The sequence below is a fragment of the Centruroides sculpturatus genome, unplaced genomic scaffold (genome assembly GCF_000671375.1).
Source record: "Centruroides sculpturatus isolate CEXI.00-Female unplaced genomic scaffold, Cexi_2.0 scaffold237, whole genome shotgun sequence".
Lineage (NCBI taxonomy): Eukaryota > Metazoa > Arthropoda > Arachnida > Scorpiones > Buthidae > Centruroides > Centruroides sculpturatus.
Genome location: NW_019384532.1, coordinates 493,686 through 517,877, shown reverse-complemented (window position 1 = coordinate 517,877; position 24,192 = coordinate 493,686). Strand labels below are relative to the sequence as shown.

The window sequence follows — 24,192 nt, the reverse complement described above, 5'->3', positions numbered from 1 at the left end:
TACTACATGAAAATGAAAATTAATGAATACACTGTGTACAGTAATTTACCTGATAAGACAGACCTCAGAAAAATACTTTATGAGAGCTTTTATACTTTTATAAAGCTGTCTATAATGAAAATTAATTAACTAAAGATTTTTTTGTCCTGCCAGGGTGTGGCCGAGTTATCCGGAGTTCCGGGTTATCGAGAGCCGAGTTTTCTAGGTTCTACTGTAGATACATTTTGAGCCACAACAAAGCCTGGCGGGGTATGCTAGTACTGTATATGTACAGTACAATAAACATAATTCTGCTATTTGCTTTCCTTCCTAGTGTAGCAATTTTAATGGCCAGAAGTGTACTTTGGTGGATCATTTAAAAACTGTTAATTGACAAAATATATGAAATCAAATGATATGACAAATCAGATCAGATTACAATAAACCTTCGGGATTTCTAAAAAAACATATAGCAGAAGCTAATGCTAAATGATACTTATTACTTTTCATGCATGCCATAATAATAATTTGCCTTTTTTTTAATTCATATTGAACAAAATTGAAGCTGCAATACATAAGTTATAACGAGAATTGAAATGTCACATATAATTCAAATAAAATTGAATTCTAATCCAATTTTTGACACCTAAAACGCCACAGAAAAACATTTTTCTGTATTTTCAGGCGTACTGTACGATTAAAAATAAAGAAAAATGTTCTTCCTATCGTTAGACCGAATTCTATTCAGAATGAATGTCATGTAAAAGGAACGTGTAAAAGGAACTTTTTACACGACATTCATTCTGAATAGATTTCGGTCTAACGATAGGAAGAACATTTTTCTTTATTTTAAGATTAAGAATCTAATAAAACAAGAAAAATCATTTTATTTGTAAGATCGTTACATAAGTATTTTTAATTTGAATAATATTTCGATATATAATTATAATTTTTCAACAGAAATATTGAAATATGTAAACTTTAATTAGGATTTTTAAAAATTCATTTAAGAATTTATCTTACATAAATAGTTGCTACTCTTTCATGAAATTCAGCAGCAATGATAGTGTAGATGGAAGTTTTAACAAAAGCCGATCCAAACCCTTCTGCTATTCTTACAGCGAAGGCAAGAGCTATAAAAGGGGTACCAGGTGGACTCAAATCTAAGATACTATGAAAAATCGTGGCAATTTTTCAAATTATTCATCATTTTAAAAAATAGTTTACCATCGAATAAAGTAGGCCTACTATAAAATGTACTTACCCAAACAAAATAGTTGCTGCACCAACTATAAACATTCCTGCATTTAACATGAATTTAGGAGTGAAATAACCCATCTGTTAAAGTAAATAGCACAAAAAAAGTTATTTTTGAGTTGCTTTATGAAAGGAATTACACAGATGTTTAGTTTACAAAAATCTATAAACTGTTTGTTTATTTAACACTAAAATATTTTAATATTAAGATGCCTGAATCTTACCAATTTTCCACAAAGCGGAGAAAATATAAACATAGTAAGTTGGTATACACCAAATATCATACCATACTGCGTGGGGGTTGCACCTTTCATTTCAGCCTAAAAAAAGGAATTGTCAATTATGGTTAATAAAATATTTTATTTGCGTTAACAAAATTAAAATAGTATAATTTATTCTATACTTTTTTATATCTTATAAATGATTAATCAATACAAGTCACTAGCACATTTATAGGCCATATAAGTAATCCCAATATAAAATCGTACTGCCGGTTTATGTTACCAGCTTAGAGGTATGAAGGAGTACATGTCGAGAGTTGATATTCGGCACAGAGTATTAAGTGCCCAAATCATTTGCGCATAAAAAAATCCAGACTCGTAGGTAGTCAGGGGATCAAGAACCGAGTAAAAATAAAATACAAAATGGCGACTCTCTCTATAAACAGGCAAACCGAAGTCAGATAGTGAGAGTACCACCCACAGTCATTCTAAGAAGTGAACTCTGACCTTAGGACCGAACACGTAGTTTCTTCTATGTTAAATAAAATTTGTAATCTAATTTTGTAAATTTGGGAGTACTTCAAATATGACGTTAAAACGGTTTTATGTCGTTACAAGTGGGTTTTTTAACATTATCTAGTATAGTAAATCGTGGAACCGATAAAAATTTGATGTGTAGGGCAGAGGACGCCACCGCGTGATCTTCGCCCTTTGACCTCACTTTGCTCCTAAACTCTAACGAAGAGAGACATCTTTTTAATTCATTTAGTTAACCTTTCGATTCGACAGCCGTGCCGAATCTTGGATTTATATTATGTCTCGACACTATTGTAAATATCTCGTAGCCGATACAAATTAAGTAAATTATTTGCCTGGATAATTTGTCAGTTAATTTTTACCGGCAGAACACGTGATCGAGGTCAACGTGGACATCACAGACAAGGTAGGACGTGCCACGTACAGCTTTTAGCCACGCCACTAAAGACGTTATATTAGGGTTGTCGTTACATCCAATGACGTTATAATCGGGTTAAACTGTATATTGTTTGTGCAAAATAATAAAATAATTTCGGACGATACAATAGCCACGATTATTTTTTCAAAAACGGGAAATTTTCGTTACGCATCGAAAAAAATTCAACCCTGGCCGTCACGCAACGAAAAGAAATATCTACATTGAATAGGATATACCTGGATAGGTTAATTTTACCAAAAATTCATTGTGGACGACCTCACGGTAGTGACCGGCGAAGTTTGAACGATCGCGCTCAAAACCAGCGATACGAAAGAAGATTAGACAATGAGAACGAGACCCGCTTGAGCGTCAAAGTGATTCCGCTTAGTAGTGAGTCTCCGAGACATAGTCTTGTCCCAAATACGGCTTTGCCGTTTTACTTGTGTGCACAATGCCGGCCGAGGCAAGTTTTAGGATGGAGCGAGATCCTTTTATGGCGCTCCCTTGGTTGCCCCTAATAAAAGGCTGGTATACACGGTAAGGAAATCCTCAAAAGATGTGCTTAACAGACGAGAAAAACTCAGATATAACTGGCTGGATCGAACATAGTAATTTACAAAACTTATTAAAATATCTCCCAACGTATAAAGAATTATTTTTATTTAAAAATGGATAGATAGAAAAAAAATCACGGTTAATCCTCAAAGGATTTCCTTACCGTGTATAACAGCCTAAATTTTAATTTTCTTTACCACTGAGGCGCCCCCTAGGACTTAGCGCCTGGAACATCTGCTCCGTTCGCCTTATGGTAGGGCCGGCTCTGTGTGTGCATTATGAATGGGTCTGATCCACAATGGGGTAGGTCATTATGAGGGATAGAGATTGGACTGTACTCCTCACGATAACGTCGAATCTGGAACCCAAATTTAGTAGGCTAACATCTTATACTTCCACCATCTCTAATATCTTAGATAAATTCATAACTTCCAAATATTTTTCTTTTGAACTCTAAATCTATTTTCGAATTACAAAGTAGAGTCTCGCTAATCCGGATCTTTTGTCACTCAATTATCCGACATATCCTCCAGTGTGATCACCTATGCGCTTCTATTTCCGTGAAAATGTCAGTCATGCCATATGTGGTTTTCCTATTTACTTTGATTTCATTTCTGTGTACAGTATTGTATTTCAACACACCACATTATTTGTTCTTCTCCCTCCAAAAGGAATCAGTACCGAAGGGCGCCAGATCACGTCACTCATTTTCCTTTAGACAGGCTTTAATTTAGCAAATTTTAACAGGTTAATATTTAATAATTGTAAGTAATAGAGTAAAATGAATGTAGAGAAGACTTGACTTATCAAAGAAATAAAATAAAAATTTTAAGCCTACGTACTCTCAGTAATTCGTAACCCATGGAAATAAAGCAGATCGCTAATCCGGCTAAGTTATATTTAATTGTTACACGTTAAATATTAAAATATTGTTAAAATATAAAAAGGAAGAAATGTTGAAAATTGAACCGCCATAGTTATTGCAAAATTATACTGATAGCATCTGGTCACCATTATTATTTTCTTATTGTTTTAGATTCTGATAAATATCTGATTATGTAGCAAATTGATAAATATCGAAAAACAGATTTTTTTTATCTTCCATTAATTCTGGAACTGGAATAGATAGAGATTCTTTTGTTCTTGATAGAGACTACATTCAAATTTGAAAAGTTCTAATTTGGATACAAAAGCTTTCACTTAAAATAAAAATTTATTTAAGAATAAACTAATAGCCTAAGTCATTTTCAAGAATTCAACTGTTTACAATTAGTAAATTTTGTATACTTTTAAAGTAACGTATAGTTTCTATTTGTTATTCTATACAAAAGTTTAAAAAATAAAAATATATCCAGTTTAAAAAAAAATTATCGTATATAGAAACTGAACAAAATGGCAAAAGTTATCAATATTTGTCTTCACATTCTTTTATTACATTTAATAAATATATTTCAATATTCTCTTATAATAGACAAAAATTTAATATTGGGATGAAAAACCTTTGTTTAAAAATAAAAATCTTACTAAACTAATGAACCAAATTTATTAACCTGTTTATCAAAAACATGGAAATTGTTAAAACAAAGGCACAGTTACAATCGTTTTACTTTCATAGCCGAATTATTATAAAGCATTCATTTATTACATATGTTTCATGCTATCCTTGCTTTATAATCAGTTATACAATGAACCAATATTGACGAGACTTTTCTAGTTTAAATTATAGCTCTAAAAATAGTTATATAAAATAATATACAAATTAATTAATAAAGTATAACTTTATTATGTAAGAATTAATTCTTATGTAATTTTACTGTAATTATATAAGAATGAAACAGCAATTATTTCATAGCATGTTCTATTTGACAGCTCATTGAAATTTTTATTTTAAATACTACTAAACAAATATCTTTCATTTAAATCTCCGTTTTTGAAACGGAAATTTATTATCTGACAAAAAATAATATAATTATGCAAAATTTTTTATTAAAATTATAACTAAATTTACTGTAATAAATTATAATCCAGAAAGCAGAGAGAGAAAAATATTTCAAAAGTGTTCTAGTTTTAGTTATATATTAAATATAAAATTGGGTTAATCGATAAAAAATCTAGGCTTTTGACTTACCTCATTTAAAAAAAAGTAAATATTTTGATTAAAATAACCAAAACAAACAATTTATCTTGAAAATGTAGCACTCATTAACAGAGAAACTTGTTTATAAAACAATGATAAAAATATATTTTTTTTATGAAATTCAGACTAAAGATATAAATAACGAATAATTTTTATTTCATTGATAAACTTTTATATATATCATCTACCTTATAACAATAAAATATATGTATTATATCCAAAATAGAGAAAGATAACTGTAACAAACTACGTAACTGTTATCCTTCAAAAAATACGTCCCGATGAAGAAGACAATAATTTCTTTCCCGAGTCTCTTATATATTACAGAGGGAAAGTATGGCGATCGGTCAAAAAATGATCCCCCCAAGATTTTTTAACTTTTGGACTCAGGGGAACCTGAAACATTCGGTGTTATTTCTGTATGTATGGATATTAGTGTAATAGCACGATTTTGTTCACTCTTTTGAAGCTTAATAACTCCTATGATTTCTGTAGAAAATTTCTGAAATTTTGCAGGGAGGTTTGTGTATTAGGGGAATTGTTGCTATTAAATTTTGGTGGTTAAAGGTCGAAGAGGTGGGGAGATAAAGGGAGGTCGTGTTTATCTCCAGCAAGGTCGGATTTAATGATTTTACTAGTTATTAGCTTGATTTACATTTTTTTTTTATATAAAACCCATCTCTATCCTCAAAATTCTCGTTTTGCCATTCTATAATAATTAAAACTGTAAAAAGTTTTAAAATAAAATATCAAAACAGATGGCGCCACATATTCAGTTTTAAATGTTGCCGGGAAAGTTAAGCAACTCGTTGCTGGATTTTTTTAAATTTTATTTTTTCACTAGCTGAAAGGACCCGCTTCGCTGGGTTTTTATTTGTATGTAATATAGTTTTTTTAATATATATAAAAGACTGTTTTTCTAAGTAATCTAGAATCTAGCTGCAAGGACCCGCTTCGCTGGGCAAAAAGTAACGATAGTGAAGATTAAGATAATTACATTATAGCTAATCTTACCCGTTTTCACAGAATGCAAGAATTAGGTCNGGCGTTAGGCACCATCTCTTAAGTAAATTAATAATTAAAATTAAATAAATAAATTATTAAATTAATTTTAGAACCTTCTGGAATAAAAGAACTGGCCTGGGACGGGGCTTGAACCTGTTGTTGTTTTTTATATATATATATATATATATATATAAAACTACACATCGCACGTGAATGGTGTTTGTATGTGGTAGTAGCCCCAAGTCTCCATTCGTGCACCAGGGGGGTTGCGTCTCGATAGCTGTAAGGGTGCGGGAGATATGAGGCTGATGAAAGTGGTTGAAAGTGGTTGAAAGCCGCTTTCTATTTCGAATGTTTTGTTCGAATTTGTTCGAATTAAATTCGAACATAAAATTCGAATATTGGTTCGATTATATATATATAATATGAATATTTATATAAATATGAATATTTTTTGAAGCACTAGGTAAACAGAGAATAAAAACAAATATATTTAGTTAAGATTAAGATTTAATCTTGACGTAATAAATAAACTATTACTTTGCAAATTACGTAATCATCAATTTTCGTCAATGATGATACGAAATATTTTACGTAAACAAAGAGAAACTGCAGTGTAATAGTACAATATTAGGCGATGTAATCTTTAAAACAATTGTTTAACGATAATAATCAATTATTTTAATTTAGAAGGTTATTAAAAACAATTAAGGTCTACCGAAAGTAGGTTATTTCGAATATGACATCAGAATTATTTTTACATGATCAAAATTTCTCCACTAATTACGTTGTTACATAGATATCAAGATAATAAAGCGATTGTTTACTTATTATCTTTAAATCTAATATCACTCAAGATTAAATTTTAAGATTTTATTATTATTATTGCAGTCAATATTTAAAAATAGAAATTCCGAACTATGAATATGAATTGAATTTGTTTGCTTACCTACACGGGTAATCGATTTGGTTAAAAATTACAAAATCTAAATTTTATTAATATTAGAAGGTAGTCGAAATTATTATCTTACTACATAAGAGGAATCGAACTTCAATAGAAATTAATTTATCATTTTAATAATGCCAGGTAGGCTAGATAGTCGAGGCCGTTAAGGCGTCAGTCTACCTCTATGGGGAATTCGACATAGAATACGGACACCTCAGAAGTTTTTCATGGGTGATATATCAGACCTCGTCTTTTGCCAACCATTCGTCCCCATTGTGGACCTGGCCGAACTTACGATGGGTATGCAAAAATAGCCCTCTCAGATCACCAAGGGCAGAGTTAAAAAATGAAAAAAATATATTAAGTATATGATACAGCTGCTTTTGCTAAATCGACTATTTTGTGCCACCACTGGTCGATAGGATAAAACAAATGAATAGTGGTAGTTGGTCGTAGTTTCGCACGTGACGAACGGGCTGGTTACGTGCATTTTTCAAAATTTTTATCACGTGTGTAACACCTAAGTAAACATCTAAATAAAGCCTGTTTTCCACAGAATATTCTTCCGGGAGGCATCCTATTGCCAGAACGCTTACGTATTGCGTTGCCAAATTAAACTGAATATTTTCGTGTTATCAGTTGATAAAAATTTATTAATAACAAAACAAAATTAAATTAATTTTTCATTTTATCTAAAATGTTTCTGTTAATATGAATATTTATCTTTAATAATTTTTACTGTCTTCACAAGATGAGACGATACACAGTATCTTACATTCTCAACAGCAAATCACCTGAAAATCTGATTTGTTAATTCTAGTACAGTTAACATTTTAAATTGAATAAAATATCTTTTCTAATCCTACAGCAATTTGGAAATGTTAAATTATGTTATATAAATAATTTTCACTTTTAATTAATTAAAGAATCACATTAAAACATTTTTTATGAATTGAAATTAATACCGAATCATTATAATCTTGAAAATAATATGTAAATTACACTGCTGGCCATTAAATTGCAACACCAGGAAGGAATGATCATACGAACGTCAAAATCATAGGAAAGGAAGAAGAGGTTAGGATATGCAAATGATTAGTATTTCAGCGCATTTAGATGATGCAGGAGGGACAAATGACCTCTGAAGCACTGCATAAAAGAAAAGTTGTGCAGTGAATTTCTCATTCAGAAATTGCTTCGTAAGGTCGGGATTTCATTAGAATATCGTGTTATGCCTCGAATAACAAGAAGAAATGCTTACCAGCAAGTGTTGGAATTCGATAGAGGTAGGATCATTGCCTATCGAGAGTGTGGATTATCGTTCCGTAATATTGCCACCCGCACTGGTCGAAATCCAACTACTGTCATGCGAATATGGAATTGATGGGTTGCTGAGGGTCTTACTGAACAGCATGCAGGATCTCAATGCCCTCCCACGAATAACGCCAGAGAGGACAGACATATTGTGAGGTCGGCTGTGCAAAACCATACAACCACATCACGGACCATTAGTCAGGAAATGAGCTTGTTCGCAGCACATCCAGTATCTGCTTGTATGGTGTAACGATGTTTGCAGTAGCGTGGACTGTCAGCACGGCGACCATTACTTCGGCTTCCCTTGACAATGCAGCATAGAGAGAGACAGCAACTCTGGTGCACCCAACGACAAAGTTGAATACAGGAGTGGCAGAATGTCGTCTTTTCAGACGAGTCCCAGTTCTGCGTGCAGCATTCTGATGACCGTATACGTGTCTGGAGGCTCCGAGGAGACCGCTCGTCACCTGCTTGCATTCGATATCGGCATAGGGCTCTCCACCTGGTATGATGATATGAACAGCCATTGGGTATACGACACACACATATCTAGTTTGGATGATGGTAATTTGAACACAGATCGGTACATTTCTGACATCTTACGTCCAGTGGTTGTGCCCTATCTTCGAGGCCTGCGAAATGCCATCTTCCAACAAGATAATGCAAGACCTCATGTTGCACGTCGTGTTCTGACCTTCCTCAATACAGAGGGTATTCGATTGTTGCCCTGGCATGCATGGTCTCCAGATCTCTCACCAATTGAAAACATCTGGTCATGGGTTGCTGAGAGACTGGCCTGCCACCCCTTTCTAGCTAATACGGTTGATAAAGCGTAGCATAGACTTGAAGCAGCATGGAATGAGTTGCCCATTTCTGTCATCCAAGCCAAGTTTGACTCCATGCCTAACCGGATAAGGGACGTTTTAGCTGCCAGGTGGCAAATTAGGTGGCAAATGTGTGTACTAATTTCGTACCCCTGTAAACCCCCAAACTGCTTGCAAATTTAATCATTTTGTCTTCATGCCATACTGTTTACATACAATAAATATCTTTTTTTTATTTGCTTTCCTTCTTGGTGTTGCAATTTTAATGGCCAGCAGTGTATTTAAATTTTAAAGACTTTTATGTCTACTGGATGCAATGCAGTTTACGTTGAGCGAGTCAGTGGCGCGTTATCCTATGGGAAAAAAGTGCAATTGTCTAGGGTCCCAAACCAATCTTTTATAAACTCATTATCTTAGTAAGAATATAGAAATTTAAATTTGGAGGCATATCTAGGAATTCCAGATTATCTGGGCAGGCGAAGCGCAGAACTTCTTATAAAAAGTTGTTTTCTTTGTTGAATTAAATGATTGTATTATGTAAGTATAAGAACATACACTGTGTATTATTCTAATTCTTGTTTAATTAATTAATCTAGTTTATTATTGGTATAATAAAAGTAAATACTTATTCAGTTAAGTGTATTATTTAATGAATTTCTCTTAGAGATTGCATTTTATTGTTCATAAATGTCACATCTGATTTTATTTTGCCTTTAATGAAATTTTACCTAAAATTCTTTTGGTTTTGTACGGGCAGTGTTGAATTCAAGTGGATACCGATGGATTCCTTTAATAATTTTCTCGAAGAAAAATGTCTGAAGTCAACATTGTACTCTACAAGGGCCCCAAATTCAAATTTGCCCGCGACCCATGAATGTATAACGCTCCAGTTGAGCGGGTTGAAATTAACATTAGCGTTTAATGGCGATTCAGGAGAATTTCTTACGAGAAGACTAGGGCTAGAATTATTAGTAACTAATCAGAAAATCTTTAATTTAATCTTCTATATTAACATATCAACATATTTATTTTTAATCAAAATTTAAGATGGAACACTGTAAATTTTTTAGTTTCAATAAAAGCAATTTATAAAAATATGCAAGAATTTGTTTTAAATGTTTTAATTTATTAAAGTAATCGAATTAATTACTTGTTAATAAAATTAATTTCTACGTAAATGAATCAAGAAAAACCAGGCTTTAAAAATAATTAAAATGTTAGAAACTGTAAAAAAAATTCTCCTTGAAGTATTTTTCTGAGTTTTGCTAATTGCTGTCCGGTCTGTTGTCTATCCCATAGTATGTCCTGTCATTCGTCCTAGTAAAGGGTTCGAGTCGGGTCAGAAATCTTAGAAATATTTTTTGAGCAGTTTATCCCAAATAAACTCATTCTTCACTCCCCGATTATCTCTATTATAAGCCTGATCAAATATATGATGTGTCTGAATTAAAAATCTTGGTAACACATGGAGGAAAGAGTTTAAAAAAGTCACATAAATGCCATACCACTACCCAATGTCTGAACAGGATTCCTCTCTTTGCGTTAAAAGTTGAGTTCGTTACAAGTATTTGAAATTAAAATTGATTCTAAATCTTCTATATCTTCTTTTAATAAAAATCTTTTACTTTTGTATTTATTTTAATTTTTCCTAAAAATTATGGAAAGGTTACAACTCCAATCGTTAATGCGGTTAGTTTCGATTTGAACACAAAATTGGTAATTCGTTTTCGAAAATTACCTTTTTGGAAGGAAGGTAGAGTGAAATGAAGAAATAATTTAGAAGAATTAAAATAATATATTGATATTTTGTATTTTAAAATGAAAGATAACCGAAGATGAGAATATATTTTCAAAAATCAAATTTTTTCATCCAATACGCCATTAATTTAATGAGATCTCCGAATATTCCTAATAATTACAATTCTAATGTGCCAAAACACTATCAGAACTATCGCAAGTAAATGTATGATAAAAACACCTACTAGCGATTGAACTGTATATCTATATGGATGATAACAGGCTAAAAAAATATAAACAGTCTACAAAAAGTATTTTTAATGAGAAATTTGATATATTGAAGATTTGCGTAAATGATAAAAAGCACAAAATTCTATTTTGTTACTAACCAGTAGCATCACTAAGGAAGGGGTGCAGGGGGTACAGACCGTACCGGTGACATTGATATGAATTTTTGTGCAGTGTTTCAGCTAAAGTTTATTATTGCAATTACTGTATTTTTTAATATCCCTGTAATTAGTTATAACAATAAAAACATTTTTTTTTGTAAGCTCTGCAATAATAAATTTTAGCATTGTAGATAGATATATTGATATACAGGGTGTTTATAAATGAATAATGCGGTTTTAAAAATAAACAATAAATCTATTTATTACCTTAATCTCGAACATTGACCGAGTTTATGTACAGTCAATGCCCGTGTCCCCTGAGGAACTGTGTGATCGGATAAAGCATGCACTGCAGACCATCACGGAGGACATGCTATACCGCGTATGAGAAGAATTTGATTACTGTGCAGATGTGTGTCGTGCGACCATGGGTGCACATATTGAAGGACTGTGATTAATGCATAAAAAACTTGGACAGTTGCCGCTGCTTATGCTGTAAGGTTTGTTCATATAATGTAATAAATAGATTTATTATTAATTTTTAAAACCGCACCATTTATTTATAAACACCCTGTATACCTACAATGCAAAAAATATGCTAATTTACTTTTTATCCTTCCAATCAGAGCTGTCATTAATATTATATTACGAATAAATAAATAAATAAATGTAAATACACATAAGCCGTGAGTATGATATTGTAATATGTAATTTTAATTTTTCTTGTTGTTTGTGTTATTGCTACTATATTCGGTAACATTCGGGAATTAGTAAACATTTCTAAACATGCCCTGTGGTCTTACGAAAAGAGATCCACGAGAGTGACACCACGAGTTACCGCACTGGGTGACATCAACGCTAGTGACGCTGCTGTTACTAACTTTCATTCACAGATTCTACATATCATTACATTTTTTGTTTATAATAAATTTTAAAATCCTTGCTGTAATTGAGAATTTTGTATTTTCATAAAATAATTTTGCAACGTAGTTGTAATTTATAGTTATAACTAGCTGTTACCCGCGGCTTTGACCGCGAGGAGTTTGCAAGCAAACCCCATTTATATTCAGTATTTCAACAACCATAGTAATTGTTATATAACACCTACCGCTGAGAATGATGAGAATTGCTGAGAATCAAAATAACTATTTTCAATTTGGAACGTTTTTACAATCATTCTATAATCGAAACAATATGCAATAACAAATTCGAATTTAAAACGATTCGAACATTTGGTTAAAAAATCGAAATATATGAAAATATTTAGAACAATGTCTGAAATGTTATCAATTCAATACATCTAAGTGCTCAATGAAAATTAAACGTAGTTGAAAACGAAAAATCGCATCTAAAATAGTACAGTAGAAGCCGTTTTTCCGGTTAAGCCTTAATCCTCTCCCTCTACCCCGCGGGCAAATTTCGAAATTTCGGGCGAAGTCGCGGGTAACAGCTAGTATATTATATAAATTAGCATATAATTCTTATGCAAAACTTAAAGACAGAAACATTTAAATGCTACACCAGAAATATTAAATAAGTTCCAAATCAAATTTATTAATCAAATTAATTTATTGTATTTCATTAGAAACTTTTAAATTAATTAAAACGAAAAAGAGTAGGCAAATAAAACAAAATATAACAAATTTACACGGGTATATTTTACCAAATAACAAATAATTTAGATGTAGAATACAAATAACCATCATTCATTTATTCGAAACATAATAATTAACTAAAATTATATAAAATAGTTGTAACTATTTTAGGCGAAATAAAATATTTGATGAGCATAGAATTAATTTTATATTTATACTTTCATGTAAATAAAAGTTAATCATTTATTTAATTCGTGTATTTATTGGAGTTTTGAGTTTTGCAATGGAGAAATTATTTTATTGCAAAAATTTTCTTAAGCGATTTCCTTATTATAGTGTAATTTTTCTTGCGTTATATAGTAAGATTTGTTGATATTTTATAAATATATGAAAAAAAATCTTACCACATAACACACGGAAATTACTAGATAAGTTAATCCAATTGATCAGTGATAAGTTTTAAATTAAAGATCAGTTATAAAAACAATTACGAATAAAAGAAATGTTGAAATTATTTTTTATTGAAAATAAAAAAAATTTCATAACCATATTTATTTTGTAATTTCTTTGATATATCGGTTAATTTTGTAATCGTATTTATTGTTCATCTTCAAGTACAGTAATTGTAATGTTATAACTATTGATAAATATTTTATCATTTTAACAATATATTATCTTCTATTAAAGAAAATATTAAAAATAGTTTATAACTTTATTTCAATGTTTAAATACTTTTAATATATTATTTGAGGAAAGTTATTTAAATAGAGAAAGATAAGAGTAGATTATTCTGACCTTAGACACCAGACAATACAAACATTTCGCTGCTTAGGGAAAAGTTCTCTGAACCGAGATATTAAATAAGCTTAGAGAAAGGTCAACTTTACTTTTAAAAATCACGAGTTTAAATTTTACCCTAACAAATTAGATATTATAATTGTTTACACTTATTAATTTTTAAAAATAAGAAATTTATTTAAGTAAAAGACGTTTCTATGAAATATCAGTACTTATAGCAAAAATGTAAATTTAATGCTGAATTGTATAAAATCAATAAGAAATACCTCTTTTGGGAAGAACGGTGCTTGTAATGATACACAAGCACCGACACTGAAATTTGCAAAGGCTAAAGTGATGAGTGTTAACCATTCTTTCGTCGTATTTTTTCTTTTTATCGGTTCTCCTTCTTCGTCCTTTTCTCCATCAGCTCGACTTCCTAACAAATCTTTATAGCTATGTTAATTAAATGTAGAAAAAAATTAAAATACAAACAAAAAAATCTTTTAAAGTAAAAGATGTATTTAATTTCCAGATATTTACCTAAAACTAAACACATCTTTATAGCTTTTAGCACTACTGTAGAAACCATCATGATGTCCAGAAGTTTCTTGATTCCATTTATGATCAACAGTATCCTCCTAAATAAATTTATAAAGATAAGACAGTGTGGTTAATTCCGATAAATGCAAGACGATATTTTATAAAATGCATTCTAATATTATACAAATTATTATTATATTATTATAAAGATATACAAGTTTATATTAATAAGAACAATGACCTGACAGCTACAAAAAGTTCAATACATTTTATTAATTATTAAACCATCTCGTTTTAAAAATTTAAAAGTTTAGCATTATTACTATTGATATTATGCAAACTAATAATTAAAAAATTCTTAATTCTTATTCACTATTAAATTTAAAATTGATTTGTAATATTTAAGTATATTTATAGAATGTTATGTAATATAATGCTAACGTATAATGTTAACTCACTTGCTCGCTCTCCACTGTCATTATTGAAAAGACGACCTCAAAAACTTAAAGTCAACTGTGCGAAATTACTACACTATATGACTTTTAATAAACAATTTTGTGAGACCTTTTTTATTTTCGCAATATCTGATAAAATTGTTAACGATTAGAAACGTTCTATGCCCTTCCTGCGCCTGTTCACTATCCATTTCTGATAACACGCTATTTATTTAATTTTCAGAACTGTCCATTGTTGATAAACATATGGGACTACCCCATATGTTTATCAACAATGGGACTACCCCAAATTTTCGAAAGTTTAATAGATGATGATAAAAATATTAAAATTTATACGTACGAGCTCACGCATTTGTTTTTATATTTTAAAGATAAAATTAGATCTAAATTCAAAGGCATTTCTCTGAAATTAAAAAATGTATTTAAATATAAAAAAATTTATTTTTATTCTTATAAAAGTTTTTTCTAAATTTAAGCTAATTTTTTAATAGTTTTAACTTAAGATTAAGTTAATTAAAGGTTCTTCCATAGTATGGATTTAAAATCAGTACTACGGAAAAATCTTTAGTACAATTCTATTACAGTCGACCCCCCTATAACACTGTTGATAATTCCGTTTTATATGAATTCCGTGTTGTACGAGTCACTTAGATTTTACAAATACGTGAGCCGTTCACAGCACAGGTATTTGTAAAATCTAAGTGACTCGTACAACACGGAATTCATATAAAACGGAATTATCAACAGTGTTATAGGGTGTCGACTGTACTTTATTTAATAATTTGATAAAAATCAAATAATTGTATCTAATTAAATAAAATTATAGTTATATTTTCTTTAGATAAGTTACATTTAAAAGTATGCATCAAATAATAATAAAAAATTGATTATCTGAAATAATTTATTAAATATTAAAGGTGTTTATACATTATTTATATAATTTTATATTAAATAATTTATGTATATTTTAACTATAAAGAGAATAATATAATCGACTAAATAAGTTGGCATTTATATTTTTGCTCCTTTTTTCCTTTAGGTTTTTTTCCGTTACATTTATTAAATTAAATAATAAATGATTATAAATTTAAATTAATAGTTATTGTTTATAATTAAATTTCAGTTATAAACAATATAAATTTAAAAAAAATCAAATATAATGAGTAATTTAAATTATTCATTCGAAACAAAATAAATACTTTACTAATCATTATCAAAAATTCCCTACACAAACTTGATAATATGTTATAATATCAATACAACTAATATCAACACAAAGATACAAAAATATTTTTATATTGTAGAAAACAAATAAATTAAGATAAAATTTTTCTATAATGCATTCGTTGAGATAGATTTTAGAATTTAAACGATTGCTATTTATATCTGAAACTATTAAGGTCTTTTGTACGGAAGCTTAAAACTTCAGACATTATATAATTTATTTAATGAATAATTAATTTTTGTAATAATAATAAATATAATTAATTTATAATTTTATTATATAATACAAATTATAATATTTTATCATGCTTTAATCTATGATCTACACACGTATAATTCTTCTTTTAGGGATTACAAGTTATTATCATAATTCTAAACTTAGGCATGAAAATATATTTTAATCGTAGATTGATAATCAAATTTTCCAATATCTAAGATAGCAGATCGAATCGTTTAAAATGCAGATTATGTGATAAATCTACATAAAAATATGATAAGATGCCAGTGTCATATCCGTCAACTTTCTCAAATTATAAAACAAAACTTTAAAAATTTGTATCATAAACTGAAAAATAAAAGCATTTACTCCTATTTCTCGATTAAAAATTCTTAGTAATTAGAATTAATTTATTTTTAAAGTCTTGATTAATTCAATAAGAAATAAAAGTTCATAGGTTCATACTTTCCACTTTCTCCAAAAATAATTAAAATTCAAGATAAGACAAAACTCAATTGTTTATATTTTTTTAATGAAAATTAAATTAGTTCGATCTATTTAATATTTAAAAATTCAAATGCTTTAAAATGAAACATTCTAAAAACATTTTTCCGTACAAATCTTAATAAAACTCATTATATGTATACATACATAATACATATATACAGTTTTATTAACTTAAGTGATATATTTTTATAAATTAATTGAAAATGATACATGCTATATTCTCTATATATAACACTCTATAATATAACACGATGTTTATTTTTAAATCTAATTTTCTACGTAAAATATATAGTTAGGATTACAATATAAACTTGTTCTGCTAATTGGTTGATAGCTGGAGATAAATAGTGAAAAGCATGTGAAAGATCAATTAATCAACATTAATAGGCCTACATTTATAAAAATACTTGATTAAGTTTCAAACAGTAAGAGCTTAAAAAGAAAAATAATATACGGTATATTAAAAATTAAATTTTAACTATAAACCTAAATATTGATTACATAACTATATTATTACTAATTTAGTCACCCCGATTTCTTACAGAATATAATTATTTACTGATTTTATACTAATACTAACGTATTCTGAGAAATATCGTATCTTATTCTTTATCTTCTGTAAAAATTCTTTTACATTAATACTTTACTTCTGCGTTTAAATCAAAATAATTCATTTCGTTAGTAAAAACACTACTAATTATGTTTAATGAATAGAGATATGACATCTAAGCGTTAAAAATCATATAAATATATATATGAATTTTAGTGCCTGAATATTCTAGCTCCATTAATGAGCTGTTATTTATTTTTATAACATAGCTCTTTGCCCTACATCTCTTTTTTGTTAAAATAATAGTAAGACGTATCATTCGAAAGAAAAAATATATTAAAGCTTCATTTTAAACGAAATTAAATGCTGAAGCTCTCTTTGGTCGTGAAATGCTTCACTGAACGTCTTCCATATCATAATTCAGACGACTATATTAATTAGCATAGTAAATCAATAAAGTTTTTGATATATTTTATAAATAATTCTTTTGCTTGTATACCTTGGAATTTTCGGTTTGTTTCGTAATTTTTATTATAGTCAGTTTCATATTTTTCAACAGCTGTTTTTTATTTCTTAAAATCCCGATTTATCATAATCTTAGTTTGTGTTCTTTTACTAGTATTTATGTTTTTTCATTATATTCTTCCGCTTTTTGTTTATTTATTTATATGCTTAATATTGTGTGTGCATACTATTTTAGACTTATTTTATATTTTCTTATTTTGTTAAGAATTTTTTTTAGTATTATTATTTCTGTAGTAGTGATTTTATTAATTTTTATTGATTCCGTTTTTGTTTCAAAGAAGTTTGATCCAATTAAGTTTTACGTTCTTCTTTCTTATTTTATGTTTTAAACTTTCACTTTTCCATATTTTCTGATTATTCATATCTTCTAATATACAGTCATCTTGAATACTTTTTCTCCTATTTTGATTTCAGTGAGACTTGAAAGCATTATTATGCATAGAAACTTAAATAGCATTACTTTTTTTATTTACTGAATTTTGCAATCACCATGATTTTTAACATATCTGTCATATTATTTTATTTTATTTCCATGATTACATTCACGCCCAGGTTTATAGAGGCATGTTATAAATCGTCCTCGTTCTTTTCCATCAGCATCATAAGCCCTGTAATATTAAATTTATCATATTTATTTAATATTTACAAACACAAATTTTTATTGCAGTTTTTACATCGCTTTTTATTTTACTTACTATTTCCTCTAAAATTATTTACATTTTAAAAAATCCAGCACCAGTTGCTAAACTTTCCTGCGACATTTAAAACTGAATGTGTAGCGCCATCTGTTATGATATTTTATGTTAAAAATTTTTACAGTTTTAATTATTATAGAATGGTAAAACGATTAATTTTAAGGATAGGGATGGGTTTTATAAAAAAAAGTATTGTAAATGCTAATAACTAGTAAAATCGTCATACTCGTTACTAAAAGTCCGACCCTCCTCGAGATATGACACACGACCTCCCTTTATCTCCCCACCCCTTCGATATTTAACCACCAAAATTTAATAGCATCAATTTCCGTCATAAATAAACTGCCCTGCAAAATTTCAGAAATTTTCGACAAAAAGAACAGAAAGTTATTAAACTTCAAAAGGGTGAACAAACAGTAACATCCATACATACAGAAAAGTCCAAAAATGTAAAAATCTTAGTGGGTCATTTTTTGACCGATTGGCATACTTTCACTCTTTTATACATAACAGAGCCTGAATAAAATAATCTCCTGATATCATTCATTTATCTTCTTTCTTATTTCGTTGTGGTAACTACTATGGTTCATCGAATGGCCGCGACATTAAGGAATTAATCTGTCAACTTGGAGGCAGAGTCAAAAACCTCTAAAATTTTTCATTGGAAATGTGTTCTTCACCTCCCGGTCGTTCCATTGTGGGCCTAACCCTTGAAAGACCTGTAAAAAAGGCCTTTTTAATGCAAACAGGACAGTTCAAAACCTAAAGAAAAACGCTTGATGATTTTCGTTCCAAATTCATTTTATTGTGTATAGTGATAATCAGAATAATGAAAATAATTATGTTTCTTTTCATTAATACTTTTAAAACATAACTTTATCAAATAATTGGTGATTTGCTTTTTGTCCTTATATTTTGATTTTGGATATATGAGCACGAAGGTTCCGAATACTTATACAAACGTCAATAGTGTGTGATAAATCCTCTATAGAGCCAAACCTTTATCAAATAAAGAAAATAGAAAAACAGAAAAATAAATGTTTTATTTACATTAAATTTTATCTTCTAAACAAGAAAATAGCATTTCAATACAGTTTTCAATGTAACATCTTTGAAACAGTCATCAAGAAGTCAAAAACTTAATTGGGAATGTTTCGATACTAATGTCTCACATCAGTAACATTAAAATCATTTTAAATTCCGAATATACAAGTGAATGTATTTTTATAGTCTATTATGGATTCAAGAATAATTCTATACTTATGTTGCCGATGAAGAATTGTTAGTCCCAAAAATATTTGAATTAAAAGTCGCGCTCGACTGGCCTGGATATTTCTGGCTTGACTGCCCCATTGTGGGCCTAGCAAACCCAGAAAAAGACAAAAATGCCAGGCAGAAAAAGATAAAAATGAAAAAAGTATGTATAATTTTGGTCTTGTGTTATGAATATGATTTAGATAACTACAGATATGGTGGAACAATCAGTTTTCTGAAATAATAACAGTGTAAATGATTTTAAGTTATATTTATATATTTTGTAAAACTAAACTCGAGAGATAAGGCAAAAAAAAACACGATAATTTTATTTGTGTAGACTTCAACAATGCGATAAACTAATAAAATGCCTTCTTAATATTGTGTATTAAAGTAGTTAAAGTCTGCATAACGTTTGAAATAATAACTATTTACGTAATTAGATTTTTAATTTTTTCAATTCAAAATTTATATTCAGTTTTTTAGTAAAAAATTTTGAAAGTTTCTTATCAGTATTAGATTATGATAAATTAACAACGATTACATTTATAGGTCTAACATTTACAAAGGAACGATACGGTGCGTTCAATAAAGAAAAAAAAAACACTCTGGTTTTTAAAATTTATTTCAGATGGTGAAGTGGATTATAGCCAAATTTAATTTTATTTATTTTAACGTGTTTTTACCTTTATATACAAAGTATCAAGTTTTAATATAAATTATAGAATAATTTTATTGAATAAATGAGTTTCTTGAAGTGTTAAATAATTCTAAGATCACTTATGAATAATGAAAAGAAAATGACATTTCCGAGGTTATTTATGAATAGCCAGAATGCTCTCCTTCTTTTGTAATGCAAAGTTGATATTTTAAATGTTAAAATTTCAGAAAATTTCCACAAAAAGCACAGGAGCTATTAAGGTTCATAGAGGGTGAACATAATCATGCCCACCACACACACTAACATCCATACATACAGAAATAACCCCGAATTTTTTGCATTTCTTTACGTTTCAAGGTCCCCTGAGTCCAAAAGTTAGAAAATCTTGGAGGATCATTTTTTTGACCGATCGCCATGCATTTCCCTCTGTATAACAGCCGGGAAAGTAATAACTGAAGCCCAGACTACATTTAACTTCTACATGCTAATAAAAATAACTGAAGATATTTCATATTATTATTAGGAAAATATAGTTTAATGATATATTTTATAATAGAATTATCAGTGTTAGAGAAATCATAATTATAAATTTAATATCAACTTATTTTCATAAGTTCGTTTATTTTATGCATACGTTTTTTTCATTTTGCGGCTTTGAATTGAAATTGAAAATATTTTAAAATTAAATTAAGAAAGTTTATTAAATATAAATTCTAGAAGTCAATTTATATTAAATATTTTTATTTTATAAGTAAAATTTTATCATAGTGAATGTGAGTATGAAGAATTAATTATTAAAAAACAAAAATTTAATAGTTCTGTAATTAAATTAATTATTTATTTGATTATAAATTTTTAAAAACTTTCAATTAGAGAATTTTAAATATTTAAAGCAAACGTCGTTTGAGTTAAATACTCCTAGAATCCATGTTAAAAATAAGCAAACAGTTAGAAACAAAATTTAAAATTATTATCTGGAATATTTATATTTGTACATAGATAAGATACAGAAAATAAATTTTAATTCTAATAACAAACAGTTAATTAGTGATTTCAATTTTATAAAGATAATTCTTTTATAATTCCAACAAGTCTCAAAATTTTAATGTTCTGCAACAATATTAACAGATTATATGTTATAATTTGTTTTTTTTTGTTTTTTTTTTTAACTTCTCTAAACGATTCAATGTAAATATTTACTAAACTACAGGAAAAATTTTCTAATTCCTGATCCAATTGCCATTTCCATTCTGAATAGCTGTGGAAGAATGTTATGAAGAATGCTAAATATGAGAGATTTTCTAGTTTTGATTCCAGCTGTTCATATAAATTATATGACAGAAGTTATATTATATGATAATATTAAGACTATACTACGGGGTGTTTCAAAAATAATCATCCGATTTAAAAAATCATAACTATTTGGCTTTTAGTTTTGCCTTTCATATACTATTTGGTTTTATTTGGCATAACTATTTGGTTTTGATCGAACGATGTACTGTTAGAAAGAGGAAATTCTGTCGTTTTACGCGGTTGCCGATTAGCAGCACCCGCGCGCTTCGTTCATCTGTCACTTCCGTATTTTCAAAATGTCGATTGGACAACAGAAATCATTTTGTGTTCTACGCTTTGCGAAGTGTGGGTCCATAACAACTGTTTAACGTGATTTTCGTCGACAATATGGTGTTGAACCACCTACTGCTCAGAGCATTAGGCGATGGTATGAACAATTGCAAGACACGGGTTATCTCCGTAAACGGAAATCCACTGGTCATCCCCGTATCAGAGGAAGATGCGGATTGTATCCGACTGAGTTTTGCGCATAGCCCACAAAAATCCACTAGTCGTGCCAGTAGAGAACTAAACATTTCCACAACGTCTGTCTGGCGTGTTTTGCGGCGACGTTCGATTATGAACCGTACAGGGTTCAATTAATTAATTAATACAAGCTCTTTAAGCAGGTGACAAACACAACCGTGTCGACTTTTGTGACAAGGAGGCAAAAGATGACAAGTTTGTAAGAAGCTTAGTGTTTACTGACGAAGCTACTTTTTATTAGTGGGAAGGTAAACTGCCATAATGTTAGAATATGATATACGGAGCAGCCATTTCAAATTGTACAGATGAGCGAGACTCTCCCAAACTTAATTTTTTTGTGCAATTTCTCGAGAAAAGCTGTGCGGTCACTTTTTCTCCTTAGAGAACACTGTTACGGGAATCACATATCTCCATATGCTTAAAAACTGGCTTTTCCCACAGTTAATTTTCCAGCAGGACAGGACAACACCACACTGGAGCCTGAAAGTTCGAGAATTTTTGAATACAGATTTCCCGACGATGGATCGGCTGTATGGGATTTAATGATTCAGCTTTATATAACTGACCTTCTAGGTCGCCGGACCTCATTGTTTGCGATTTTTTCTTGTGGGGGTTTATAAAAGACTCCGTTTATGTGCCTCCTCTTCCAGCTACGGTGGTCGAACTGCGAAACCGCATAACAACAGCGGTGGCAGCAGTGGATCCAGATATGCTCCCAAAAGTTTGGAACAAATTTCACTACCGTTTGGACATATGCCGTGCATCCAAAGGGGGGCATATTGAGCACCAATGATTTAGTATGTAAAAAAAAAACTTGAAAATTAGCCTGGTAATATAAAATTAATCTTAAGTGTGTATTTTTATTATCTAACATCCTGTATATTATATGACACATGACATTAAAGTTATATTATACGATATATAAGCTATATGAAAAAAACAGAGATGATATTTCTTTTCAAAATCCTCCGTTTCACATTAATTTTGAATTTTCAGGCAGAAAATGACGCTAACAAATAAAATGTTAGTATGTTTTATGAAGAACATTCTTCCACTTATCATTTCAGCCATTTAAAATCGTAATCTTGAATTAGAAGGATAATAATTGAGTCTAGTGTCTAGATAAATTCATTTTTTATCGAGTTCACATAAAAATCAAGAAATATCGAGCAAATTTTTTGGTTCAATCATACATACAGTATATTTCCATATCATTGGTATACCATTAGGTATTTTGTGCCTCCATAAGCAACGATCTTAGTTGCAAAAAATGTTTTCGTTAATAATGCAGCCTTTGCAATCTAAGGAAGCTACTGATGTAATCTTAACACAAGATAATATAACAAGCGATCACGTGTTTGAAAAGGCCAATCATAAGAAATGCCTTACATATGAATCAATTCGCTGTGCCGTGGAGTAAATAAGTATTACGTACTGTACAGTACGTAGACATTACATAAATAAGCACTGCAATTTTTAAATGGATTTAAAATTTTTCTAACTTTAATTTACAATTCTAAACTGGATAATTATATATAATTATATTACTCTTTTAATTACAGAACGATATCTTATCTCTTTTAAACTACTTTTTATTATTATAAGTTTTAATTTAGATATAAATTAATTACAGTATATATTTATTAACATAATTTGATAATTATAGCCTATCTTTAGTGATCTTATTTCTTAAACTTAAAAAGATTTCTGTTTTATTTTTAAGAAATTTATTAACGTAGAATCTCTAATTTTACAAGTTTATTAAATTTTAAATCAAAATATATCGATTAATTAAAGTTAATTAATAATTTAAGTATAAAACATATTTATTAGCTTCAAGAGGCTATCAAAAGATGAACTTGAGGGGTGTGTTGTATCAAAATGATTATAGCTTTTACGTTGATTAGTTAAGTAAGAAAAAATAATTATACGATATTTAATTAATTATCACCGAACAACTAATTTTATACTATTCTAATTTTATATAAAAAATTTTTAAATAATCAATATTAAATCATAATCACTACTTATCGGTGCACCTTGTGTGGCATC

General features: G+C 29.2%; 1 protein-coding gene across 2 annotated transcripts in view; it reads right to left on the bottom strand.

Moving 5' to 3' along the window:
• Window positions 1-24,192, bottom strand: part of LOC111623068 (MFS-type transporter SLC18B1-like) — a 32,486-nt gene extending 8,294 nt beyond the window's left edge. The window contains exons 1-6 of one of the 2 annotated variants that reach the window (XM_023365551.1): window positions 24,180-24,192; window positions 14,235-14,332; window positions 13,979-14,147; window positions 1,461-1,556; window positions 1,244-1,317; window positions 1,003-1,150 (exon numbers count right to left, since the gene is read on the bottom strand). In XM_023365551.1, the coding sequence (XP_023221319.1) occupies window positions 1,003-1,150; window positions 1,244-1,317; window positions 1,461-1,556; window positions 13,979-14,147; window positions 14,235-14,332; window positions 24,180-24,191 (597 nt within the window). In that variant the 5' untranslated portion in view covers window position 24,192. Of the gene's footprint in view, window positions 1-1,002; window positions 1,151-1,243; window positions 1,318-1,460; window positions 1,557-13,978; window positions 14,148-14,234; window positions 14,333-14,692; window positions 14,957-24,179 lie in introns of those variants that run through there. The other variant, XM_023365549.1, reaches the window with a different exon arrangement.